At 37.3% G+C, this 19,646-nt stretch overlaps 1 protein-coding gene, 1 long non-coding RNA gene and 1 pseudogene across 2 annotated transcripts; 2 read left to right on the top strand and 1 right to left on the bottom strand.

The window, feature by feature from the left end:
- Nucleotides 1-628: 628 nt before the first annotated feature.
- On the top strand, nucleotides 629-13,894 carry LOC137093083 (nuclear factor 7, ovary-like). The gene is made up of 6 exons (XM_067457804.1): nucleotides 629-1,024; nucleotides 2,394-2,489; nucleotides 2,602-2,832; nucleotides 2,943-2,965; nucleotides 3,048-3,166; nucleotides 13,353-13,894. Exons 1-6 carry the CDS (start codon nucleotides 629-631, stop codon nucleotides 13,892-13,894), a joined length of 1,407 nt encoding a protein of 468 aa, XP_067313905.1.
- On the top strand, nucleotides 3,301-7,703 carry LOC137092548 (uncharacterized). Its single transcript, XR_010908309.1, has 6 exons — nucleotides 3,301-3,808; nucleotides 4,676-4,729; nucleotides 4,969-5,047; nucleotides 5,160-5,315; nucleotides 6,946-7,057; nucleotides 7,181-7,703. It is a non-coding gene; the product is annotated as an uncharacterized lncRNA (long non-coding RNA).
- Nucleotides 13,895-19,312: 5,418 nt separating the features above from the next.
- Nucleotides 19,313-19,429, bottom strand: LOC137093343 (5S ribosomal RNA; annotated as a pseudogene).
- Between the last annotated feature and the right edge of the window lie 217 nt (nucleotides 19,430-19,646).

Genomic DNA, 19,646 nt, shown 5'->3' with positions numbered 1-19,646 from the left:
GACACAGCTGTTAAAAGCATAGGCAGAGTTAACAAGGTAATGAGACAGCTAAATAAATGAAAGTATAATGAGTCCAGGCAGTGTAATGTAGTTAATGTATGCAATGTAGTCCATGATAAGATAGCACCTGCAAGAGTCTGGAGGAGAGCCCCCTAGTGGAGATCATGAGCACTACAGCTGAAGGATGAGAGTCTTATGGTATGCGACACTAGCAGTTCATCAGGGAGTTTTTTGTTTTGTTTTGTTTGTTTGGGGGGTTTTGCGGCGGGGGGGGGGGGGGGGGGATCAATTTATGCCAATGTACATTTCTATGTAACTGACCTAAAGTTATGAACAGTTGAAAAAAAAAAGAATAATTTGTGACTAGTTTTAGTGGTTTATGTAACGCCAGAAACTCCCCCATCTTCCAAAACCGTGATCAGGAAGTGACTAGTCACATTATTTCCTTTCGTTTTTACTGAAAGCTGAAACGAGTCAGTGTTGAGAGGAACGGAGGAGGACACATTATATTAGGATAATTGAATATTTCTGAATTAGATTTTGATTGTAATGGTTATTTACTTTTCAAACCAAAGTTTAGAAAGTTAAAGTAAATTGTAGATTATTGGATCTTTTACAAGACGAGGGAATGGATTCAAAATCTGCTGAAGAGCTTTCTTGTCCTGTTTGCCTTGAAATCTTCAAGGTTCCTGTTTTTCTGTCCTGTAGTCACAGTATTTGTAAAGAGTGTCTACAACAGTTCTGGAAAGCTAGAAAAACTCAGAAGTGTCCCGTCTGCAGGAGAAGTTCCTCAAAAGCTCGTCCACCAGTTAATCTAGAGTTAAAAAACTTGTGTGATTCATTGATAAAGCAGAGAAATGAGAGGCGTTCATCAGAGTCTGAGGAGAACTGCAGTTTACACAGTGAGAAACTCAAACTCTTCTGTCTGGAGGACAAACAGCCTGTGTGTTTAGTGTGCAGAGACTCAAAACAACATGACAATCATAAATTCAGACCCATTAATGAAGTGGTTTCACCTTACAAGGTAAGACAAATGTCTCTCATTTCATGCTAAATACAGTGATAAACACACAGTACTATTTATGTGTACAATAGACTATGAGCCTATTTACTTTTGCTCAGACTAAAGACTTACTACTGATATACAATTCTCCACTAAGCTTCAACTGCTCTGATGTTCATATCTTGAATGTAACAGCATTGGCATAAAAATGTTTTGAAAAAATAGATATGTTATGGGTTATTAATATTTCTTTCAATAATAATATGTGATTTATTACAAGACAAACCCAAAAGTTTTTTTCAGGGGTTGGCCCCTCAGATCCAATGAAATGAACTTTTAATAGTTCAGTATATAAAGACATTTCAGACATTTTCATGCTCCCAACTTCATGGGAAGAGTTTGGGGACGGCCCCTTCCTGTCCCAACATGACTGCGCTCCAGTGCACAAAGCGTCGGTCCATAAAGACATGGATGAGGAGTTTGGTGTGGAGGAACTTGACTGGCCTGCACAGAGTCCTGAGCTCAACCCAATAGAACAGCTTTGGGATGAATTAGAGCGGAGATTGAGAGCCAGGCCTTCTCGTCCAACATCAGTGCCTGACCTCACAAATGAGCTTCTAGAAGAATGGGCAAAAATCCCCATAAACACACTCCTAAACCTTGAGGAAAGCCTTCCCAGAAGAGCTGGAGCTGTTAGAGTTGTAAAGGGTTTAACCCTTTTAATTAAACCCTACGGATTAAGAATGGGATGTCATTAAAGTTCCTGTGCATGTAAAGGCACACGTCCCTAAACTTTTGGCAATATAGTGTACTTTCACTTCCTTTATTTGCATTTGTACAACCACAAATTTACAACTGCATGGAGATAATAATTAAGAATTGGCCATTGCAAAAACCACATTTGTTTGGTGAAAACATGATTTCTGGATGTTCATCATTTGCATAACAATAAAAACATCCAGACACAATGTTTAAACCTCTTACACTCTTAGAAGAAAAGGTTCTATCGGGGCTATCGTAGTTGGAACGCCTAAAAGGTTCACTGCAAAAAATGCTTTTCTTACTTCATCTAACATTTAAACATTCTTAAAACAAGAAGTATTTTTTAGACAAGCAAAAGTAATTGTCTTATTTTGGGGAAAAAATTACTTAAGAGTTTTTGATAAGATAAGAAATGCCTTTTTTTGCAGTGTTCTATATAGAACCCTTTTTAAGTGCCAAAAGGGTTCTTTCTTGCCGTTCTTTTAGCATAAAAGGGTCTTTGGAGTATACTCAACTATACTTCTATATATAACCTTTTAAGGGTTCCAAATACGTAGTGCTGATAGAACCTTTTCTTCTAAGAGTGTATAGCTTCATAAATTTCACAGATTTTCATCTTAACCTGTAGGAGGAATTTAATACAGCGCTGACATCCTTACAAAACAAGCTCAAACATGGAGAAGAAATGAAAGGAAAATGTAATAAAACAATCCAACACATCGAGGTGAGGATGTGTAAAGAGTTTAACACTCAACATTCACACACAGTTTATTATTGACATTAGTGGAGTGTGTGTTCACACAGAGCTGACTGAAGTGAATGTGATGTGATTTCAGTCTCGAGCTGAGCACACAGAGCGTCAGATTAAAGAAGAGTTTGAGAAGCTTCATCAGTTTCTCAGAGACGAAGAAGAAGCTACAATCACTGCACTGAGGGAGGAAGAGGAGCAGAAGAAGCAGAGGATGAAGGAGAAGCTGGAGGAGATGAACACACACATCGCAGCTCTTTCACACACAATCAGAGACATGGAGGAGATGATGAAAACCAATGACGTCTCGTTTCTAAAGGTGACCAATCAATCTGGTTTCATTCTTTGAGCATAAAACAACTTGAGACTCACTGACAATGAGAGTGTTTGATAAGATATTAACATGTTTTCAAACTCTATATTTTGCAGAACTTTAACGCCTCAATGGAAAGGTGAGTGAGCTGCTCGTATCTCTTCTCTCAGTGGATCTGAACTCAAATTCACTGCAGTTCTGACTCCTGAATGTTCCTCCAGAGTCCAGATCTCACAGCCGGATCCACGGATGAGTTCTGGAGCTTTGATTGATGTGTCCCGTTATCTGGGTAACCTGCGGTCCAGAGTCTGGAAGAAGATGCTGGAAACTGTCCAACACAGTGAGTCTCAGCAGATCTGACACCAGCGCAAAACATCCTTCAGATAGAAACACACACAACATTAACATCTGATAGAAATATATTTAATAATCACTCGAGTTTCTGAGTGAATCTGAACTGTATTCCAGAAGATCATCTGATCATACAGTGAACTCATAATGACTACAGAAGTCTGTTCCTCATGGTCTCTGCTTATGTATTAGCAGGGCAAGGCAAGGCAAGGCAAGGCAAGTTTATTTGTACACTGTAAAAAGTGAACCTGGGTGAAAGTTGGATTACTACAACTATTTGAGTCTATTTACTTGGTATTTCTGCTTTCCTAATTGTAATGGATTATTGTACACTTTTTCAACTTAAACACATAGAAATTCAGATAGATTCAAAATCTCACTTTCACTCAAAGTATAATTGTACACTCTTTCAACTTGAACGCATAGAAATTCAGATAGATTCAAAATCTCACTTTCACCCAAAGTATGATTTCCCTTTAAAATGTCACTTTCACCCAAAGTAAGATTTCCCTTTAAGGACACCCGCGTCAGACGTTTTTTTCTGACGTCATGACGCACGAGCCTGTCTGAAAATTGGAAAATGTTCTGTTCGGCCGCCATTTTTTTCTCTCTCGGGACTCGGATGAAAAAGGTAGGTTGGAAGTTTGTTTTAATTACTATACTCGAAAATGTACCTTGTGGACGTGTGTTTTAGTTGTTTTTGAGTTAATTGATGTTGTCTGTGAACATAAATTCTAATGAAATCTAAATTAACCGAACTTTTGAACGTACGTTTGCGATATAGCGTTTCTGAGTATGTTCTATGTAACAATATGTTGTAACTTAAGTTACTCGTTTGTCTTATATAAATGTGTTCAGTTTGGATCTTGGGAGTATGTGTATGAAATATATATTTTTTAATTGATGCCTCCTTAACCGTCTGTGCCGCGCGAGATAAAGTTAACGTTAACGTTAGTGGAAATGCTGTGGGCAGGAAGTGCTCGCAGAGCGGGACAAAATGCTCGAATTTGAATTCCTGCAGTATAATATTGAGTTTGCTTTTAAAGTAATGTTTGTCTGTTCTTTTATCTGTCTTTAAAACGTGACTTTTTCGGGCAAAATTATGATGTGAAGTCGGACATCCGTTTGTGACACCGGCTGTAACTTACACTGGTTATTGCGGTGCAATGTGGAATTAAATGAGTGCACTCAGTCAGTAACGTCCACTATGGTTTCGGACACCACTACAAAGGACTGTCATTTCAAATAATGGCCTATTTGAGGGTATAGGAGGCGATTTCTGATTCAGCCTGTGATGAACGTCATTGTGCCTAACACTAGCGCCGTTCATTTGCCTACCTCATGGTGTTACATCCAGACAAATTTTCAGGGTTTTTTAGTAGAAATATTAGTATTTCCACATCTAATTAATTAACTTCCTTGACCTGTAGGAAACCATTTTTTCACTTACAATCACTTACAAACTACAATTGTTGACAATTACTTTTTCTCCTCTTAGAACCGAAAGTCTTAATGTTTGACAACTGATGACACTTTGCTATAATATTACATGGTAAGTAATTTATCATTTCTTATATAGTTGATGATATGAATTACTAATGTTGGATATGTATGAGTAAATTCCATCTTGTGTTATCTAACATTATTGACTATTGACAGGTGTGTGTAGAGGTGTCTGTTAACTTGCTGAAAGCTTAAGCAGCCACAGACTTGAACTTTTAACAGAGGCTGAAAAAAAAGGAAAAATTAAAAGGTTGTCATGAACAAAATGTCTCTTTCGTTTGCTCATAGATAGAAGGAGGTAGTGATGCAGGAGGCCAGTGTCAGGGATTTCAAGGCGAGGTGGCCTGTGCTTTTCAGACATTACAAGGTATTGAAAAAATAATTTAAATTCTGGTTTTACTGGCTAAATACCTTTTATGAATTGATATAATCAGTTTGACTGTTGTTGACTGTTTTTTTTTCTTTCTTTCTGATTTTAGATCAATTCAGAGTTCTATAGGCTTATGGCTGTTCCACTGGAAGACACGTTCCTGGCCCAGTTGGACGTGTACATGAATCAACTAATCAGAGTAATCCATTCAAAAGGAGGAGCAACCCGTGAGAAGACTGCTGCAATTTTTAAAATCTTGTAACTGGTACGTCTGTGTGTTACATTAATATAAACTGCACAATCTTATTTTAGTCTCAGTAACATTTAATTGCTAAATACTTGTTTATAGCATAGAAATTTGAAATGTCATCACCACACAAACAAAACGGACAATTTAAAAGGGATAGTTCAGTCCTAAAATAAAAAATGCTGTTAATTTACCCACCCTCAGCCTATCCAAAATATGTAGGTGACTTTTTTCTTTCTTTCAGTAGAACAGTAAATATGTTGTTGTTGGTTTTTTTAGCTGAAAATGTGGTCCATGTTGATATAATGCAAGTCAAAAAAAAAAAAAAAAAAAAAAAGCATACAGGCAAACCAAAAATAATACCTGTGGGTCCTGGCGATTCTTTGAGGTTTTATAAAGCAAAATGATCGGCCTATGCAGGAAACTGAATCTATTATTACCTGTAATCAACAGCCTCAGCAAACAGTCCTAAGTACGTTCATGGCAATGTTGCATGTTAATAATGCTCAGTTTCTTGCATAGACTGATCGTTTCACTTTATAAGACTCGATGTGATGTCAGTAGCCCCGGGTATTATTTTTTTTTTTTGTCTGCATGTTTTTTTTTTTTTTTTCACATGTTTTTTTTATTTTGTTTTTACTCTCAAAGTGACGGTAGCCATTGACTTGCATTTATATGAATCACAGAGGAATGCGGTTTCAGCTAAAAAAAATCTTTACTGATATAATGAAGAAAAAAGTCACCTTTTATGCATCTTGGATGGCCTGTAAATTTAACAAAACTATCCCTTTAATCAAGAATGATTAAATGTATTAGGGTATAAAGCTAATAAATGATTTGTTGACGCATGTTTTATTATCGGACTAAATTATAAATGCCAGCAATGACTGATTCAGATGCATTTTTAAAGAGTACACTTTAGAATTAATTTCTTGATAATTTACTCACCCCCATGTCATCCAAGATCTTTGTCTTTGTAACTTTGTAACTTCAGCCGAAAGGAAATTAAAGTTTTTTTTTTAAAAGCATGCCAAATTTTTCTCCATATAGTGGACTTCACTGGGATCAACAGGTTGACGATCCAAACTGCAGTGTCAGTGCAGCTTCAAATGGCTCCCAGACAAGGAATAAGGGTCTTATCTAACGAAACAATCTGTCTTTTAAAGAAATTTGCGATGTTTTACCCTCTTTTTTTAGGTGACGGGATTTGACTTAGTCTTTGCACTACCGTTTCGCAAACACTGGATCGGTACTTCCACCTATGTCACGCATGACCTTTACAGTGCTATAACATAATGTGAGAAGACACAGAGCTAGTGCAAAACAAGCATTTGTGGTTAAAACGTATACCGATGGTTTGGCTCAATTAGACCTTTATTCCCCGTCAAGGATCGTGTAGAGCTCTTTGAAGCTGCACTGAAACTGCAATTTTGACCTTTAACCCATTGGTAACCATTGAAGTCCACTATATCGAGAAAAATCCTGGAATGTTTTCCTCAAAAACCTTAATTTCTTTTCGACAAAAAAAAAAAAAGACATGAACATCTTGGGGTGACTAAATTATCAGGAAATTGAATTCTGAAGTGAACTAAATGTTTATTTTAATAAAATAATGACTTTATTCAACAGTTTCTTTTCTTCTTTGCAGTCTCCTATGCTGTTCATGTAGTAAACTCAGCACAGAGCTTCCGGATTCCATGTCAGAACGCCGGCTCATCCTTTTCCTGGGGGGAAATCAAGACCTTATCAAGGAATACCTTGTGAGTTGAAAGACCACATTCTATTTTGATTTATTTTTCAGAAAATGTTACATTTGTGGTAGCAAAATGTTTTTTTTTTTTTTTTAATGTTTTTTAAATTTATTTTTATGTGCACTACTTTAGGATAACCTACAAGATGATTGCGAGGGTGAGCTGGGTGAGCTTATATTCACGGCATTCCAGAAAGTGCTCTTACAGCTTCATTAGCACAAGATGTCAAGCAGTCTTTTCAGTAGACTACAGTGAACTTGAAGTAATGTTTGAATGTGCTTATGTCTAGTCTGTGTTTGAAAGAATGTCTCTAGTTTAGTTTAATTTGTTTTCTTATGTTTGTAAGATTATCCATTTGTTTCATATGTTTGTCTAGTATCTAGTTGTATGTTTGAATCTGTAGTTGATTGGTGAAAGGGTAATCACCCATTGCTGTTAAACATTTTCCATGATCTGTTTATTTTTTAATTCGATTTTTTAACATGGTTTATAGCATTGCCTGTAAGCTATTCTAAAGCACTTATCACAATACACTCGGTAGAAATGGTTCCATAGAATATATTAAAGGGATATAGTTCATCCAAAAATGGTTCATGTTGTTCCAAACATGTATGAGTTTCTTTCTTCTGCTGAACACAAAAGATGTGTTTAAGAATGTTGGTAACCAGACAGTTGACGGTACCCATTGACTTCCAGAGTATTTTTTTTTCCTGCTATGGAGGTCAATGGGTACCGTCAGCTGTCTGGTTACCAACATTCTTCAACACATCATCCTATGTGTTCAGCAGAAGGAAGAAACAAATACAGGTTTGGAACAACTTGAACCATTTGTTGGTGAACTTTCCCTTTTGTGAAGTATCCCTTTTTATTTATGTAGCTAATTTATTCGCATAACCACTGTTTATATTTATTTTTAAAGATAGATTAGTGGCTCAGTTTTTAGCATAATCCTGAAAGGCAATGACAACTTTTCAAAAAGACTGTTAATGAAATGGATGTTAAGTGTGTCAGGAAGTTTCATTTGCACAACAAATATGAACAGTTTGTAATGATTTCTCAAAGTTTGTAAAAAAGGGAAATTAAATTTAATAAAATGAATTGTTAATAAATATTTCTAAAGCTATTTGAGTCTTGTGTGATTGAAATTAAGTGGATAGAATGTAGTTATTTAAGTTGAGAAAACTTACTTTTTTAAGGGTTACCAATTGATGTATTTTTTTTTAAGTTGATCCAACTGTAGGAAAAACTAAAACATTTAAGTTGGAATGGAATGAAATTCAGTTAGACTAATGTAAATGATAGGGTTGAATGAACTCAATTAATATAAGTGTGATTGATAAAATGGGATAATTTAAGTTGAGAGAACTTAACATGTTTAGGTGTTACCAATTGGAGTAATTTTTTAAAGTTTATCCAACTGTAGGAAAAACTAAAACATTTAAGTTGGAATGGAATGAAATTCAGTTAGACTAATGTAAATGATAGGGTTGAATGAACTCAATTAATATAAGTGTGATTGATAAAATGTAGTAATTTAAGTTGAGAGAACTTAACATGTTTAGGTGTTACCAATTGAAGTAATTTTTTAAAGTTTATCCAACTGTAGGAAAAACTAAAACATTTAAGTTGGAATGGAATGCAATTCAGTTAGACTAATGTAAATGATAGGGTTGAATGAACTCAATTAATATAAGTGTGATTGATAAAATGGAATAATTTAAGTTGAGAGAACTTAAAATGTTTAGGTGTTACCAATTGGAGTAATTTTTTAAAGTTTATCCAACTGTAGGAAAAACTAAAACATTTAAGTTGGAATGGAATGAAATTCAGTTAGACTAATGTAAATGATAGGGTTGAATGAACTCAATTAATATAAGTGTGATTGATAAAATGGGATAATTTAAGTTGAGAGAACTTAACATGTTTAGGTGTTACCACTCGAAGTATTTTTTTTAAGTTAATCCAACTGTAGGAAAAACTAAAACATTTAATTTGGAATGGAATGAAATTCAGTTAGACTAATGTAAATGATAGGGTTGAATGAACTCAATATAAGTGTGATTGATCAAATGGAATAATTTAAGTTGAGAGAACTTAACATGTTTAGGTGTTACCAATTGAAGTAATTTTTTTAAGTTGATCCAACTGTGGGAAAAACTAATACATTTAAGTAGGAATGAAATGAAATTACGTTGAATGAACTCAATTTTCTCAATTAACTCAATGAACTCAATTAATATAAGTGTGATTGACCCATTGAAAGTAAGTTGACAAAACGTAATTATTTAAGTTGAGAGAACTTAACATGTTTAGGTGTTACCAATTGAAGTAATTTTTTTAAGTTGATCCAACTGTTCACTTTTTACAGTGTATAGCACATTTCATACCCAATGGCAATTCAAAGTGCTTTACATAGAAATTAATTAAAACAGTGGTAACAAATGTATGAGAATAAAGAATACCATATGGACGAATAAAAAATTAAAAACAAGCATAGTTAAAACGTTGTAAAGATAATAATTAAAAATAATAATAATAATAATAATAATAATAATAATAATAATAATAATAATAATAATAATAATAATAAGGTAAAATGAAATTAAATGGTCAGATCCACAATAATGGTCTGATAAAAATAAAACATTCTTCAGTTTACAGCCTACATACATGTACCATCTTTATTAGAACACCTCTCATTCATTTCTTTCTCAAACACGTTCATAACATCCATTTTAATCACTATTCCCTGATTTTTACTCAGTAACCTTCTTGTTAAAAACCCATTCTCACTCATCATACCCTCCACAGATTTACACATACTCAAACCTTATTGTCAAACTTACTATTTCCATCAAACCCAGTTTTCACTCATCATATTTAACTCAAATGAACATATAAAATAACAATAACCAAAGATAAGAACAAGGTAAACTAAAACAATTTTAAAAAGAATAAAGAGATAAGATAAGGTGCAATCAGTCGGACGTACAGTGCTCAGAGCTCATTCAGTAAACGCACAGCTGAACAGATGTGTTTTGAGTCTGGATTTGAATGTGGCTACTGTTGGAGCACATCTGATCTGTTCAGGAAGCTGGTTCCAACTGTGGCTGGCATAATAGCTAAAAGCAGACTCTCCTTGCTTTGAGTGAACTCTTGGTATTTCTAAGTGACTTGATCCTGCTGATCTGAGTGATCTGTTGGGTTTGTATTTAAGCTGCATATCTGCGATGTATTGAGGTCCTTGGTCATTGAGAGATTTATAAACAAGTAATAGTACTTTAAAATCGATCCTAGATGTAACTGGAATCCAGTGTAAAGACCTGAGGACTGGTGTGATATGGTCATATTTTCTGGTAGTGCTCACAATCCTGGCAGCAGCGTTCTGTATGAGCTGCATTTGTCTAATGGTCTTTTTGGGAAGGCCGGTGAGAAGGCCATTACAATAGTCCACCCTGCAGGTGATGAAAGCATGAACGAGTTTCTCTAAGTCTTGCCTGGAGACAAAACATCTACTTCTTGCAATATTTTTCAGATGATAGTAAGCTGATTTAGTTATTGCTTTGACATGACTACTGAAACTCAGGTCTGACTCCAAAATCACTCCAAGATTCCTGACTTGATTTTTTGTCATCAGGCCTTTAGCCTCAAGATAGGCGTTCACCTTTTTGATTTCATCTTTGTTTCCAAATGTAGTGATTTCGGTTTTGTCTTTGTTTAACTGAAGATAGTTTTGGCACATCCAGTTGTTAACTTCATCAATGCATTTGCACAGGGAGTCAATGGGGCTGTAGTCATTAGGTGATAGTGCTAAGTAGAGCTGGGTATCGTCAGCATAGCTGTGGTAAGCAATATTGATTTTTTTCATTATTTGGCTCACTGGCAGCATATACAGGTTAAACAGGAGTGGTGCAAGAATTGACCCTTGTGGGACTCTACATGTCATGGATGTCCACTCAGACTTATGGTCTCCTACACTCACATAATAACCTCTCCCTTCAAAGTATGACCTGAACCATTTGAGGACCATCCCAGAAAGCCCGACCCAGTTTTCCAGCCTGTCTAGAAGTATGGTGTGGTCAACAGTGTCGAATGCAGTACTGAGGTCCAGTTGTACCAGAATTGATGTTTTGCCTGTATCAGTGTTTAAGCGAATATCATTTATAATCTTTATGACCGCTATCTCTGTACTGTGATGTGGACGAAAACCAGATTGAAAATTGTCAAAGTATCCATTCGAGCGTAAGAATTTGTTCAGCTGATTGAAAACAACTATTTCAATGATTTTGCCTATGAAGGGGAGATTTGAGATTGGTCTGTAGTTGCTCAGTATTGAGTTATCCAGATTTCTCTTTTTCAGAAGAGGCTTGACTATTGCAGTTTTAAGGGAGTTTGGAAAAGTCCCATAGAGAAGTGAGGAGTTCACCACTTCTAGGAGATCTGCTGGGGAGTGTGTCTAGGGCACAGGTTGATATTTTAAGATGCTGTACAGTGTCTTCTAAAATTTTGCAGTCAATAGCTTCGAAATCTGACATGGTCATTTTCCGAGTGTTTGGTATGATCTGACTGACCCCAGAGCAACTAGAGGATGTGCTGATCGCCTTTCTGATATTATTGATTTTCTCGGAGAAGTAGGAAGCAAACTCACTGCATTTACTGTCTGAAAGCATTTCACTAGGCGTGTGACTCGGGGGGTTTGTTAGTCTCTCGACAGTAGCAAAAAGAGTGTGAGTGTTGTTTATGTTTCTGTTTATAATATTTGAGAAGAAGGTCTGTCTAGCTTTGCCTAGTTCAATATTGAAAGCATGAAGGGTGACTTTATAGATGTTATAATGGACTACAAGTTTTGTCTTCCGCCACATGCGTTGAGATTTTCTGCATTGTCTTTTCATTATTTGTATTGCTGTTGAGTTTCTCCAAGGTGCTTTTTGTTTGGTACTCTTTTTCCTGACTTTTAGAGGAGCAATATCATCAATTACACTCTTTACTTTTGAGTTAAAGGAGCCAAGGAGAAAATCAACACAGTCTGCAGATATGCTTGGTGTTAGAGATAAAGCCTTCATAAACAGCACATTAGTGTTCTCATTTAAGCATCTCTTTTTGACAGAGACAGATCTAGCTTCAATGGCAGGAGAGATTGATATATCAAAGAAAATACAGAAATGATCAGACAGTGCCACATCCCTAATAACAATTGATGAAATGTTTAGACCCTTACTGATAAGTAAATCTAGGGTGTGTCCATGATTGTGTGTGGGTCCATTTACATGCTGTGTCAAATTAAAAGTGTTAAGAACAGTCATGAGTTCTTTTGTTGTACTAGATTCAATATTGTCTATGTGAATGTTAAAATCCCCAGCAATAGCAAAACAGTCAAACTCTGAACCTTTTAACACAATACCCAGATATTCTAGAGACAAATAGTCACCAAATGATACTTGCTTACATTGATAGAAATCTTTAAAAAGAGCAGCAACACCTCCACCTCTCCTAACTGCTCTGCAAACACTCATAAAAGTAAAGTTAGGAGGGGCTGCTTCATTGAGGACTGTTGCACTACAGTTTTCTTCTAGCCACGTTTCATTTAGAAGCAAAAAATCTAGGTTGTTAGTGGTTATTAAGTCATTGACTAGAAATGATTTGTTCTTAAGTGAACAGATGTTTAAAAGCGCTAACTTTTGCAGGGGTGTGCAGGGGTGCACATAACTTTTTCAGTGAGTTACTCAGGTGAGTACCAGGAGATGGTGTTTGGTACTCACAAATGTAGCATTGAGTTAATAAGTGCAGTCTTCCCCACTGTCCTCCTCCATGTCACCACCACTGTCCTCTTCACTGTCGCCCCCACTGTCCTCTGCTTCAGCTTCCTGCATGGTAGATGAAGATGCTGCAGATGCACCTCCCTGTCCTTGGTTGAGCCTCCGATTAGCTCTGTGGTGTCTGAAATGGCAAAAAAAGCTGCTTAATGTATGTTGCTTTTTGGACATCTCTGACTGTACGGTTGTGTACGATTAGATGAGAAGATCGGTTAAGTACGCAAAGCCGTGTAGTAACACAAGTGGGCCTACGCATTTGTGATTTTTGTTGCGCATGCGTACCTGCGTACCAGTTATGTGCACCCGTGTGTATTAGGATACAATATTGAATACTGATATTAAACCTGAAGCCTCAATCCATTCTGAAAGAAACTGAGAGACCATTGTTAGGATAGCAGGATTTATGATCTCTTTCAATAAAGTCTTTATATATGTTTTATTACATTTCTGATCATATTTCATCCTGTAATCTGATGTTCTTCTCTTTGCAGCTCCGTTGACTCTAGATCCAAACACAGCACATCCTTGTCTCACACTCTTGTCTGATCTGACCAGTGTGTCGTTCAGTGATAAAGATAAAACACTTCCTGATAATCGGGAGAGGTTTGACAGGTGTCTAGGTGTCCTGGGATCTGAGGGCTTTAACTCAGGAACACACTGCTGGGATGTGGAAGTTGGTGATCGTACAGACTGGATTCTTGGAATAACCACAGCATCAAACCAGAGGAAGGGACTGGATTTCTTCAAGTCTAATGTCTGGTTGGTGAGTTACATGGACAGCGAATACTTCTCTCAATCCCCAGATCAACCTGAAACTGTCTTTACTGTTAAAGTGAAGCTTCAGCGTGTGAGAGTTCAGCTGGACTATGACAGAGGAACAGTGTCATTCTCTGATCCTGTAACTAACACACATTTACTCACATTCAGGACGTCCTTCACTGAGACTGTCTTTCCATTCTTATATAATCGCTGCAGAACTCCTCTGAGGATCTTACCAGTTAAACTGATTATTACAGCAGAAAATCACAGTTAAATCTGATTCTGCTTCCAGATCAATGGGTTATTGATGTGATATGATACAAATTAATATAATTAGTATTGTCATCATTAAAAATACAGTAAATGGTTAACCTTTTTTTTCTTACATGGACCTGTTGTTATAAAAACTGCTTTGTCTTTTGATTCTTTACATTTTTGAGCCCAATCTCAGAATTTTCCTGTGGTGTGACCGTCTCAAGCATGGGTCAGTAAACTACAACTTTTATATATAAATAAAAAAGCATAGAAATATTTTGTGGCATGGTGGTTACAGGTTCTGAGCACTTCTTTATTGTGGCTCGGATTTTAAATTCTTGGAAATATGAACTGAATTTAGAAATGCACTTGGCTGTGTTTAATAAACTAAATGTATTTTTGAAATGAAGACGGTGTTTGGAGTGGAGTGTGTGTTAAATAATCACTGTTCCCTGAATCAACGGCTCAATACAAGAGGTGAACCTAAGAGATCACTGTAAAAAAATCCCCATTAAATTTACAGTAAAAAAAACGGCAGCTGTGGTCGCCAGAACTTTACTGTAAAAAACACTGTAGCAACATTTTAGGTTTTACAGATTTAAGTTAAATTTACAGTAAATAACCTTATTTCATTAACTGAAATAATGTAACATTACCAACCTATTGAAATATTCAATTAAAAAAGCTTTATTGTCTATCCCGATGGGATAGAAAATTGTCTTAGACAAAGACTCGACAAACAATACAAGAATTATCCACACAAAAAAAAAATACCAGAAGAAAGTATCTGAAATTAACTATATAGAGTGATGTGAAGAATCTGCCACAATAAAAGAGGCTTTCCTTTTTACCGCCGCATTGTTGAAATCAGACAACTACAACTACAGTTACTTGTTTTTCACCAATAATTTTTTACCAGCCATGCTTATAATCCTTAAGATTCTATTTTTGTGTTTATCTGATAGAGAGTTGAACCAGGAGATGATATTGACAGTGAGCACAGATTCAATGAGTGATCTATAAACAACTGTCAAAATATATTTTTCATATTAATATCTGTTATATTAGAAGACTCACATGACAAATCAAAGCTCACGAAGATAATACTAATATAAAGAAGGTGCACAATGTTATTTACACAAACACTCACTAAACACCATCTTAGTAAAACACATGATTTAAAACAAAACAAAAAATGCATTAAACATTAAACAACATTAAATGTAACAAAACCCTAATGTACATTAGAAAAAGCTCAGAAGAAACAGCTATGTCAATGAAAATACATCAAATGCAGTATTGCATTGTCATGCAGGGAATTCTGGGAATGTCAAATTACGGTTTTTCACTGTAAATTACACAAATTCTTGTTCTTTTTCACTTCCAAAACTATAAATTTAACCGTATTTTAATGTAAAATGTAAGTTTAGATCTATTAAAGTTATTAATTATATATAATACGGAAACTGCGGGAGTTCAAAGTGCTTACACTGTCCTAAAACTTATTCAACTTTTCTGGTTAAAACCATGCTGGATCTTTTCTAGAACAAAACAAGGTTAAAATATATATTGCTCATACTATGTGTAACACAGGTTAGAATCCTGCTATGTGAGAAACAGGAAAAAAATAATATAATTTCTAAATAATTATAATTCTAACAAACCACAAAAAGAATAAATATAATGTTGCTTAAAGTCACTGCAGTTTAATATAATAATAAAATAAATAATAAAATGACTAAATGCTGAAATGATATATTCAGTTCAAACTGCGACCGTGTGTGACGTCATGGAGACGAGACGCGGAAGCAGTGAGAAGCGCACGCATTGCTGATCGCGAGCGAGCGAGAGAAAAAAGAAAGGAGATCAATCTAAGACAAATATCTAAATAATCCTTTCTAATATCTGAATAATATGATATATATTATGTTGTAGGCCTGTTATTTGATTATATTGGGTTATTTTTAGAACGAGATTGTTGATATTTCCTCTGACGATCGCTGATTGAGAACCTCTGTAAAATCCAATGCGGGTGGTAAATGCACATGAAACCCCCGGATGTGACGAGTTTTTAAGTAATATTGTTCACTTTCCTGAAAACTGAATGTTATATTTGTTTATTGAAGGTTTTGAAGTGTTTAAAGTTTGAAATAGTCACGGAAGAAATGTGAAAGGTGATAAAATATTCCATTTAACCACTTAAATGTTATATGTTGCAAAATGACATATTCTGGTATGTTATACATGTCATGCCTAGAGGAAAAATGAGTATTTCAGTACTATTTTCATACATATGGATGGTTGATTGATGAATGTAAAGCATATATTGCGTTGTTCTAAAAGAAATAGTGTGTAAATGTTTATGATGCTTAAGTTTGTGTGAACAGGTCAGGTTTTTTAGTGAGATTGGAACCCTTTAACATCGAGATGGCGAGCCTACCCAACCCGAACCACAGTAACTTGAGGGAAACGCAAGTAGAAGATTCCAGTTGCACCTTCTACTAAGCAGGTGGAATCCATTTTTCATTGCGTACATTCTGATCGGAGGGATCAGATCTTTTCCTTGACATTGATCATTTTTGCACTATTGACTGTCGCAATTCAACCTTTCTACATCAAGAGACTTCGTACACACTAACATATTTTTTGCACTTTGCGTGACAACGAACATTTCAATTGAGGAGTTTTGATTTTTATATTTTTGAAGAATTTAATTGTTTTAAATTGTCTTGATTTGTCTAATGTGATTTGATGTAATTTATTTTCCTTATATTTTGTTTTAATTTGGGTTTATCATTTTTATGAGTGGGAATTAAAAAGAGTGAAAAGAACTAAAACACCAATTAAACTAAAACCTCTTATAAAAGTCAGTGAATCTAAATATCTATAAACTAAAATTAGAAACTAAACGACTAAAATGTAACTAAAAATACTAGAAGTAAATAGGAGAAAGCTATTTAAATAGTAAACAGAGCTTAAAAGATATCTAAAAGAACAACAAGGGATTGAAGAGAACAATTGTTTCATTTTTTAATTTTTTATTTCATTGTTGTTGTGATTGTGTTACATTTGCTTATATTTTTTGCACAAATCAAAATACATATTTACATTCATTGCCTTTGTCTTGAGTGCCTTGATTCTTACCCTCCTGTAACCGAACCTAGACACTGTTTCCAATATCAGGTGCTTAGAGCGACCTGTCACTGTAGCATAGCTACCAAACTAAATTGTTACATATGACTTGTTACATATGACCACTACACAATGATCATATTCTGATCATCAAGCAGCCAACAGCATCTGATCATGTTTTCTCTTGGTTTTCTTTCCATAGCAAACCCAGATACAGCAGCCAGAGAAACACTAACATTAAAAAGTCGTCAAACTGCCCAACTAAAGAAAACACTTATCACCATAATGGTGACATAAAAAAACTAAGTAAAAATAAGTCAGTTATCTTCAGTTGATTTCATCTAAGACTGTGGCTGAATTCAGTTTAAGTTTTTGTGTTTCTCTTTCTTTTAGTGATTCTGCTTTTTAACAGCAGGTGTGCATCATTAACAATCAATCATCACTTAATTACCTCATTGTGACAAGCAACTGGGCGAGGGACCGCGAGAGCGGGCCGGTGACAAGTGATAATGAGTGCCAGCTATGCGATACACCGGTCTCGTCTTGCGGCCGAGTGACTGGAGCATAAAAGGAGGGCCGTAGGCAGTGAAAGACAAGAGAGGACCAGGCCTGGATTTATGTTATGTTTCGTTTACGTTCTGTTGTGTGTGTATGTGCGGGCAGTCGTCCGTGAGGGGCTGCCCGTGTTTTACTTTTGTTTTTATTATTTATTTTGAATTAAAAGTTTGTTAAATGTTCGCCGGTTCCCGCCTCCTTCCTTCCATCAATGAACTTAGTTACACTGGTGCCAAAACCCGGGAGGAAAGAGGGACATGCTGTTGAAGAGCCCTCGCTGCTGAGGGGGATCGCGGTGCTGAGGAGGTCGGGCAGCGCGGATGAATGAATACCGCGAGGTCTGCCCGAGGCGGTGGTGCTGGAGCGAGGAAGGTGGGACAGAGAGCTCTCTGCCGTGCCCCTGGGTCGAGGTGGGGTGGCTGCCATCCGAGAGGGAGCGGAGCAGTCACCACGCTTGCCGTGAACCGGAGCCTGCTGCCGTCCGGCGGTTAGGGGAGGAGCAGGGAGCGCGGGGCTCGCTGCCGGCTCCCTCAGTAGGAGGAGTCACGGCCGACCACCAGGGAGCGGAGGACGATCGAGCTGCCCACCAAGTGTCCAGTGCCATCGCACAGCACCGCGAGGAAGAGCCTCTCGGCGGGCGGAGGGCCGAATGGCAGTGTGTCAGGGAACCGGACCAGATTTTATTATTTTTTCCCTTTCTTTCTTTTTGCCCTCTCTCCCCTCTCTCGTTCTGTCGCTCCTCGTGCTCCCGTCTCCATTTCTCTCGCCTCTCTGTCCTTACCCCCAGGTGCCGCGGCCGCTGTGATCGGCCCCCCCGGGAGAGGTTGGGGGAGTAGAGCGCAGTCTCGGGAGTGCCCCCCAGCCTGCGAGGGGCGATGGGGGTATGTGGCAAGCAGCGGGGCGAGGGACCGTGAGAGTGGGCCGGTGACGATTGGTAATGACTACCAGCTGCGCGACACACCGGTCTCATTTTGCTGCCGAGTGACGGGAGCACAAAAGGAGGAGCGAAGGCAGCGAAAGCCGAGAGAGGACCAGGTCTAGAATTTATTTTGTGTGCAGCGGTGATACCATCTTCTCTTAGGTGATACTCATCTGCATTTAGTAAGTTCATCTTTCATGCCTGACAGCTCCTTCTCCGTCTCGGCTGTCTTCAGCAGAGGCTTAATCTGGTAGTAAACCTTCATCCATGGCCAGTGTTTGACATTCATGAATGAGCTGATGATGTATTGGAGAGTGTAAATGGACTCCCTGTGAATAATTCATCATTAAATGGCATAATTTAATTTAAAAAATGTTTTTTTAAATTTTGTTCGATTTATATAGCGCTTTTCAAGGCACTCGAAGCGCTTTACATAGAAGGGGGGAATCTCCTCAACCACCACCAATGTGCAGCATCCACCTGGATGATGCGACAGCAGCCATATTGCACCAGAACGCTCACCACACACCAGCTTATGGTGGAGAGGAGACCGAAATGATGAAGCCAATCAGAATAGGGTGGTGATTCGGACGCCATGATGGACAGGGGCCAATGGGCAAATTTGGCCAGGATGCCGGGGTTACACCCGTACTCTTTTTCCGAAGGACATCCTGGGATTTTTAATGACCACGGAGAGTCAGGACCTCGGTTTAACGTCTCATCCGAAAGACGGTGCTCTTTGTCAGTATAGTGTCCCCATCACTATACTGGGGCATTAGGACCCACACAGACCACAGGGTGAGCACCCCCTGCTGGCCTCACTAACACCTCTACCAGCAGCTACCTGGTTTTCCCAGTTGGTCTCCCATCCAGGTACTGACCAGGCTCAGCCCTGCTTAGCTTCAGTGGGAAACCAGTCTTGGGCTACAGGGTGATATGGCTGCTGGTCATAATCATCAATATGTTTGGACTGTTATCATCGGTGTCTTCTTAAATTCCTCCCAGTTAGCAGTTTTAAACTTCTGTCTAAGAATATTGACTACCTCTATTTTTTCCACTTCTAATCCTATTTTACAACAAAGAGGGAAATGGTCACTTCCTATAGTATGGTGTCCTAACACTTCCCATGTACATTTCCTAGCCAAGTCTTCTGATACTAAAGTTA

Source organism: Pseudorasbora parva, chromosome 11 (assembly GCF_024679245.1).
Source record: "Pseudorasbora parva isolate DD20220531a chromosome 11, ASM2467924v1, whole genome shotgun sequence".
Lineage (NCBI taxonomy): Eukaryota > Metazoa > Chordata > Actinopteri > Cypriniformes > Gobionidae > Pseudorasbora > Pseudorasbora parva.
Note: the sequence above shows the minus strand (reverse complement) of the source record. Positions and strands in the feature narration are given on the sequence as shown.